At 42.7% G+C, this 8,513-nt stretch overlaps 1 protein-coding gene across 1 annotated transcript; it reads right to left on the reverse strand.

Annotated features, from left to right (window-relative positions):
• Positions 1-2,887: 2,887 nt before the first annotated feature.
• PRSS23 (serine protease 23) lies at positions 2,888-6,915 on the reverse strand. The gene is made up of 2 exons (XM_009486098.2): positions 6,832-6,915; positions 2,888-4,019 (listed from the first exon to the last, which is right to left on the reverse strand). Exon 2 carries the CDS (start codon positions 4,004-4,006, stop codon positions 2,888-2,890), a length of 1,119 nt encoding a protein of 372 aa, XP_009484373.1. The 5' UTR covers positions 4,007-4,019; positions 6,832-6,915.
• Between the last annotated feature and the right edge of the window lie 1,598 nt (positions 6,916-8,513).

Here is an 8,513-nt window from a genome sequence, read left to right on the forward strand (position 1 = left end):
ATTTCCTTTTCTTTCTGAAAACTATCTGGAATGTTTGCACAGGGTGTACAGTAGAAGGAGACTCTCCCACCCCTGATTACACTAAACTTGCTGCGTACTTTTTTTTTTTTTTTCTCTAAAAACTTGCTCACACTACTCTAGCTCATTTGCCTTCTGCACAACTCCACTCTGCCAGTCATCTTGAGCGAATAAAAGATCTGAGTCTACAGTCCAACGAAGAAGTTGAGAACACAGGACCAGTGGATGGGAAACATGACCCGTCAGCCAGGACTGCTGTTCTCAAGCCCACCTGACGTAGCATGCCCATCCAGAAATCAGGGAAGGTGTATGGACAGCAATTCCCAAATCAAGAAGTAGAACATTTCTGCACTCCAGTGTTCCTCAAAAAACTGTGCGTCTCCCTGTTGGCTTCAGAGGAACTTTTTTCTTACTGCATCAACTAAAAGAAAAAGATGGACATGATTTATGACCTTATACTGACCGGTTCAAATTCCTCCATAGTTTATCAACCCTCAAGTTAAAAACAAAAAGTGACTCTAGTCTAATATGTTATTTTCAGCTTTAACTAACCTGAGCTCATGACTGGCTTTGGAACTGCAACAATTATATGAAAGCTAAGATTGATTATTACTGTCCAAGACACAGAGTAATTAAGCCTACTGGGAAAAAAAAATTACTTCTATAACAGGTGGGGACAAAAGAAAACTGAAGGAAAAGAAACAGCGTTGACGGTATTAATACATCTGTTCTGTATCTGAATGTCCTTCCAAATAAGTAACTGAAATGAGATTGAAAGTGGAACCCAAGTATAGTACAAATACAAGAATGTCTGCATTGAAATTCCATAACTTTTCTTTATTCACTGTGATACATTCAAACAAAAGTGCTCCAGATAACAGCCATAAAGTAAAGGAAATTAAAATAAAAACGCAGAAAAAGACCATCAGATACATATGGTGATTATTTGTATTTCAAAGCATTAGTAACTGCTTGTATCTGAGTGCACCAAAAGCCCACGAGGGTCCATGTTTTTGTACGCTGCACCTATAAAAATAATAATCATAGGCAGCTCTAGCAAAAAATGTTTTTCAGAACTAGAGCCAAAGCCATCACAAAGATAAAGCACCATCAGGCATATGTTTACAAATGCCACAGTAATTAGTAGAGTGTAAGAAAGGCTTAGCTGAACTAACGTTTTCCTTGTATAGCACAGGGAAGCTCTGCTTAGATTCGTTCCTCACCAGCTCTGGGACACACCAGGGACTTGCATTTGCCCCACAACACCAAGTGCCACGGGCAACTCGGTAAGCTTCAGGGGACAGTGAGAGATGGATGGAAGAGAAACTGGAACTGGAGCCAGTGTCTATCCTCCTATTTAAAAAATCATATTGGCATGGCAGCATGTACTCAACCATGTTACTGCAATACAGTGGCACAATCCACCTGAGAAACACTGTTTGTACAGACCACTGACTTCCCAATGCTGTTTGCTGAGCCACAAGTATTTGGCTGGACTTATTTTACCTATAAAAGACAGTTCTTGTTTCAAACTATAGTTCTGCTATAGTAAAAATTTAAGTCACTTACCTATAAGAGACAGCAGAGCATCACTTCATAGCAAACTCAGATTGCACCCTATAATGTGGCTTTATTCCAGCTGCAGAATTACTGAACTGTGCATTTGCCAAGAATTACTTGTAACTCAACAATGTGATGGGGAGGAGGATTCCTACCCCAAGCACCACAAGAAACAGAAGTCAAGATGGCATACAAATTACACTGTCAAAGGGATATGATAGAGACACACTTATAAATCTTGGGTCCCTCTACCATTTTATATTATCAGGTATATTTTTAGGCAGAACAGCATGGATCTTCAATAAAAGGGGGAAAACTCAGTAGAACCCTTGTCCTGCTCTCCCCTTTGCATGCAGCAATTCAGATGGCCAGCAAGACCCAAGACAGGCTTCCCCTCTGAAAATCTGAGTTGCTGACATGAGACTTTTCTTAAAAGACGTAAGTAGGTCATAAGAGAAGACAAGTCTCTGTCCCCATACACTTTCTCTAACAGTATATTCATAGGGATCCTGCTAGGTGTAAGGCTATGTCCCAGCTGCTATGAAGATTTAAGCCCATGTCTGATTTGTGTTTCCCAAAGCAGGATGTAATGGCACTGCTCATATGACCAACACCATCTTCACAGTCAAGTCCTTGCAACATCAAGGTCTGTTTGTTCAAAAAGCATTTTTCTTAACTATGTTACTAATAAAGTCTCAAATCACTCAGGCCGAAAGAAGGTTAGAAGTGTTATGCAGTTATTTACCCTTCACGCTATTTGTGTGGCATTCATCTCCCACAGCGCATGCCTTGTCCTTTTCACACTCCCTTTCTCATGCAGGAACACAAAGCTGTAATGTTTGGGTTGCAAACACCATTAAATGCCCCTCTTCAGCCCCCAACAGCATAGAAATATTTTCTTTTAACAGTTCAGATCAAAGCATTTCTACTAATCCTAGGATTTATTAAAACAAACACTGTAGGCATGAGATAGTCAACAGCGTCCCTTTTATAAGATTCTTTGGAGACGGTTCCGATTTCGTACTGTTTACTGATCCGCCCCTAATTAATCTTCAGTTGCTCAGCTGCAAATTCAGCAAGTCCACCTGCTCCTTCCCCACCCAGCAGATGTTCCTTTCTCCCCAGTTCTGAGCTGTAATGATAGCACCACACAGCCCATCCTGAGAACAAGGTGGCTTACTTGAAAAGCTATATATCGCATCCCAATGTTACCAAATCGTATCACACACTTTTGCAGCAGAAGTCTAGCCTTTCCTCACAGGAGTTATTAAAACCAGTCATTAAGTGCCTTCCAGAATTTTCATTGTCTTTATCCTTCCCTGCAGTCAAGGTAGTTGCCTTTGATCCAGTAACAGATCTGTGCGTATTTGAGGGGTGTGATGCGAACAGCTACATTGAAATCCTGTGGGGTGCCATTCATATCCACCCACTGGTGGCCAGAAAATATTCCAATAATTTTACGCTCCCATTTGTGATTCTGCCTCTTCCACATCCTCACGTACACCCCAGATCCACTCGCACCTGGCTGGGCATCGCACTGCTGGTACAACAGGTCATATGTTTCATCTTTGACATCACAGAAACGGTAAACCAGGTTTCCCGGACGATCATTGTCATAACCAGAGAAGTGAATCCTCCCTCCAGGCAAGTGTCTTGCTGGTGGGCTCACACCTATCTTCATAAACTTTCTTTTATGAGGCTTCTTGAGCTCGAGCAGGGCATAGTCATAATCCATGCCAATGTCATTGGCATTGCCTTTGATCCATCCTTTGGGGACATGTGTCCGTTTCACTCGGATCCACTGGAATTTCATTTTCTCAGGCATTGCTGAGTTGGTGATATTGGCCCCTTTGCTGCCATCTTTCAGTTTGGGCTTTAGGAACCCCACCCGCAGTTTCTGAGCTCCTTTGACATAACTCTTGCCATCATGGATACAATGAGCAGCAGTAAGAACATGCTTTTCAGCCACTAGCGTCCCCGTGCAACCTGTAGATAGCTTCACCGATGTGGAGAATGGGTAATTCAACAAGAAGTCTTTCCCAAAAATGCTAAACCTGCTGTCATAGCCATAGATCTGCCTCTTAGTTCGAGATTTGCCTTGAGACCCATCACCGCTGTTGCTCAGAATATATATGCCTACTTCAGTTTCAGTGAGGCTACCGTTAGCGTACAAGGTTTCATAGGACAGGTAGTTCTTCACTTCTTCATAAGTTGGCAGCGGAGAACTTTTGTGGCATGCTGGGCCACAGGGAGATACCACTTCCAGCCTGGCTTCAGCATCAAACTGCGGTTTGTCCAAGTTAAGGGTAGACTGTGGCAGGATAACTGGCACTCTGTAAGACGGCCAGGTTGGCTTCCAGTGAGAACTGGACGGCATCACATCTTTAGCAGCACACAAAAGGAGGATTAAAGTGGACAAGCCTGCCATTCTGAATGCCGGTCTGTGGAAAGCAAAAGGAAGTCCAGTTACTCATCCAAACATGTTGCAAGGTTAATCTACCTTGCTAAGCAATGGCTTGCTAACCAAGTATAATCAAGGAGTAATGGTTTTAAACTAAAGAAAAATAGATTTATACTGGATATAAGGAAGGAATTTTTTTTACAATGAGGGTGGTCAAGCACTGGAACAGGTTGCCCAGAGAGGTGGTAGAGGCCCCATACCTGGCAACATTCAAGGTCAGGTTGGCTGGGGCTCTGAGCAACCTGATCTGGTTAAAGCTGTCCCTGTTCACTGCAGGGGGTTTGGGCTAGATGACCTCTAAAGGTCCCTTCCAACCCAAACCATTCTATGATTCTATAATATAATAAGTATAATATAATAAGGGTGAAGCAATTTGAATGGAGCCAACTATCATGAAGTTCTTCAGGCTTCTCAGCATTAAACTAACACCTTTAACATGTATCCTGAAACAAGCGTCCCAGGTTAACACTGAAACACAGGGCATTTAACCCTTAGATGTGCTGAGCCACCAACTCCCAGCTGACATCAGTGGGGAGTTACGGTATTTGTCTTCACATGGTGTAAACAAAATTCAGACTCTGTAAATTCCCACATTCAGAAACCACAGCTCCTGCAAAGAGTAAATGTGTCTCACTTCAGCTAGATTACAGCATTCTCTGAAACCTCCCACCTATTCTCTGACTCCACTGAGAGAGGTCTTTAAATCACCCCACACAGTTTGCTGTCTTAGCCAGAGACATCAAGCTGATGCTAGGAACAGGCAGGTGAACAGGAGCTGGGTTGCAGAACGTGACCGCACAGGAGACTCGTTTCCCCTTGCAGCTCACACCAGAGGAAGGTTTCTGCTCCACGTAGCATTCACTCTCCCCTAGGCTTACATGAGAAAGGGTGATATGATTACACAAAGGGCAGCTAATGAAGTAAGTTTACAATTCCTGAGGGAATTTTCAGTTAACATACTGGCTTATTCCTTTATAAACTCCATTATTTAGAAATCCAAACCAACCCCCTCTGAGCACAGGGAGGCCAATGGGACTGTAAACGTGTTTATGAACCACAGGCAGAGTGCCTCAGACTGCAGAGAACAGCGTGCACTAGTACTGTGTCAAGAAAATGTGTAATTTTAGTTTATTTGAAAATTAGCCGTACAGCCGAATCGCTGCAGGAGGCATTGCACCCTGGGTGGGAAGGCAGGCAGGATCTCCCTCATACAAAGATTATTCAAACAAAACTTCACAATTATGTTGAGCTTACACATATTTAAAACCCTGCTGAGGATACACTGATCACAACTGCAGGATCATTCCTGAAATACCTCGAACAAGTAAACTAAAGCAAATCACGCAGGAGATGACCACAGATATCTAAGAATAAAAAAGAAAAATCCTTCTCTCCAATGCTTTTTGTAGGAATACTCCATCCCTAAGCTGCACTAAGAAAGACTTCAGAAGCTACAGACTGCTAAAGTCCGAAGGTGTCCAACTCAAATATTGGGCCTGGGTTCTTCCATTGTTGGTAGCATCCTCTTTGGGAATGGAGGCTATAATTAAAGCACATAATGTTCAAAATATCAATTGACTCATGCAGGATATCAAAATATTTCCATTCCAAAAAACAGATGTAGATGAACAGAGCTGATGCCACTGATGCCCACAGAGGCAGGTATTGACTCCTCCAGAAGCGACCAGACATTCTGTTGCTAATTCTTTCATTAACAAACAGGACATCTTTAAAGGGTTGTATTTTTTTCTAGAAGGGCTAAGCTCTATAGAATGTGTTGGTTTATACCTAACAGGCAAGTCATCCTGGAAAATACAGGTCATTTTAAACATGAAGCAGAACTGCATAATTTGGATGTCCCAAAATTTGAAAATATTTACTTATGTATTCAAGGAAAACCATCAGCTCCTCTGGCTCCTTCCATGGCAGAGATTAATATTTGATGTGGGTGGGTTTTGCAAGCTATCAAATGAAATAGTCTCACGTTGGTGTAAGGATGGCCCGGGGAACATGTGCTGTATATCAAATATACTCATTGTGTAACAGTGATTAGGAAAACATAGAGAAAGAAGGTAACAGGGACAAATGATACCACTCCATCCCCACAAAGACAAGACATGCTAGCATAAGTCAAATGTTAACTGTCCTACTTGTGCCAGTGAGGGCTGTACACAGAAACATTTATGGGTCTCCCAGTTAGAAGCTGAGAACGGACTAAATCACAGTTTGCTGTGCGTCAGGTAGCAGATCCCATTATTAAGAGCACATATTTATAAGCAGTCTACTCTCATCTGCTTCACACCAAAGTTATTCCCACAAATTCCATTTGAAGTTTTCCTGATAAATGGAATCTCTGTCTAAATTGCACCACTGATGCCACTTCTTGGATCTAAAAATCATGCATGCTAATTGAGTCAATGCGGGCCTTTGAGTGGTTTATTTAGCTGGCAGGGGACAATTAGAAGTGTCTTGTTATTTGTACAAGCAGCAAGATTCCCTCGTGCCTGTCAATGCAGCAACCTGATGAAGGGACTGCATGCCCAACAGCTTCTCTGCTTCCCCCGAGAGCATCACCGTGGCTGAGAAATCACCTCTCCCTGCAACCTGCCCTCCCTCATCTCCCTACCATCACCACTGCAGCAACACCAACACTTTCCAAGGCAGCTTTAGACAGTAGAGGGCAGCCGCCCAATGAAGAGAACAAGACAGGAGCTGTGACTCAAGTCGGTCCCCAAAAAAGCTTCAGAAGATCGTATCTGTGTCTGTGCTGTGCTCTGTAAAGCAGTACTTACTCCACCTCATGTCTCTGAGCAAGCCTTCCCGCACCCCTCCCCTGCTGCCTCTGTGCTATGATCACATTGCGTATTTATGGGATAAAAAAGCATTTTTGTCAGTTACAGAACTTTTCTATTATTTAAAATGTTATTAAAACCTAACAATAAAATACAGTTGTGAGTTTATACCTGACCATAGAAGCTAAACAGTGCTCGCAAACCAAGGCACTTACTGAAGCCTTTGTAATTATGTCTTATCTGGAGACATAACTGGTACTAAATCAGTTCTGAACTGCAATGAATACAATAAATCTGTCTTATTTATAACAACATGCCAAATTAGTGCATAGTACCTCCTTCTGTGTAGATCCTTCCTCTTTAAAAAATAAAACGGTTAAGCAGAAAAATGAAGAAACTTTAAAAGTAGTCTAAATTTAAAGAAAGACCTACCAGTTAGCCTCTTTTTTTCTTTTCCTTTCTCTTTTCCTTTTTGTTTAAAACAAACCCAAAAAGCTGAAAAAACCCAGGGTTAACGCTCTCTACGTTCAGCTACTTATTCGCGGGTGACCCTGAAAGATGTTCTCGAACAGAACAGACTGGTAAGAAGCGAGGACTTCCCTGAACGGCTATCACAAAACGATACTGAATGAATTACGATGTGCTGCTCTACTGTAGTACTGCTCTTCTGCTTCTATTTAAACTGTGTCATAAACTCAATCCACCCTTTGAGTCAGTACAAAGCCCTGCTCTGATATCCAGCCTAGGAACCCCCTAGAAAGCGGTTTGTACATAATCACACTTGCTAATGGCATTAAAATTTAGAGAATGGAAACAGTGACAGCTACCCCGGGGCTCCCCACGCCGCTAAAACACTTTACAGACACATTTCCCTGCCTGCTACGGGCATTCACCCCTTGAGATAGATGTTGGTGAAAGAGAACTGCCTTGTTCAGGACAGACATGAATCATTTTCTAATAAGCAAGTAATTTTTCTGGAAGAGTTCACTACTTTGGGGTTGGTTCTTGTAATAGACGGTTAAATAACAATAAATCTTGGAACATACAGTATGAAAGCCCACGAAGTGAACAGTCTCCATTACATTTTGAAATGAAGAAAGTTTTTCCACAGTGCTGGAAGCCAGAATGGCAAAAAAACATGGGGGCGGGGGGGAAGAGAAGAAAGAAAACCAAGAGAGAAAAACCTGCCTCAAACCAAATTATAAAGGGGAACTAAATCACTGTCACTGCCGTGCCAAAATACCTCGGCTGCTTTTCTTAGTCACAGAACTTGTTAAAACACAGGAAAAAATGATTGAGTCGCACTTTAGGAATCACAGAAGCCTTACTGCCATTAAAATCGAACATCTCTATTAGCCTGCCTGCGATGCTGAGGGTGGTGTGGGAGTTACGGCGCCTTACCCGCTAGACTGAGGGCTGGAAGAAGAGATGTCTCAGAAAACCTGAAACAAACTTTGACACCGGCAGGCCAAGGGTGTCTGTTAACATACACAACGGGCACAGCGGGTATTCCGACACGTGTGCCACTGACACACACGCACAGAGGAAAGGGATCACATTATGCGTTCACCACCTAGCCCAATTCCTATAGAATAATTTTCCTGCCTCCTTTCGCCCTCTTCCCGTTCCTCCTCCTCTCTCCCTGCACGCAAAGCAGCTGCGGCCTCGCTGTGCAAGAGCAA

Source organism: Pelecanus crispus, chromosome 1 (assembly GCF_030463565.1).
Source record: "Pelecanus crispus isolate bPelCri1 chromosome 1, bPelCri1.pri, whole genome shotgun sequence".
NCBI classification, from domain to species: Eukaryota; Metazoa; Chordata; class Aves; order Pelecaniformes; family Pelecanidae; genus Pelecanus; species Pelecanus crispus.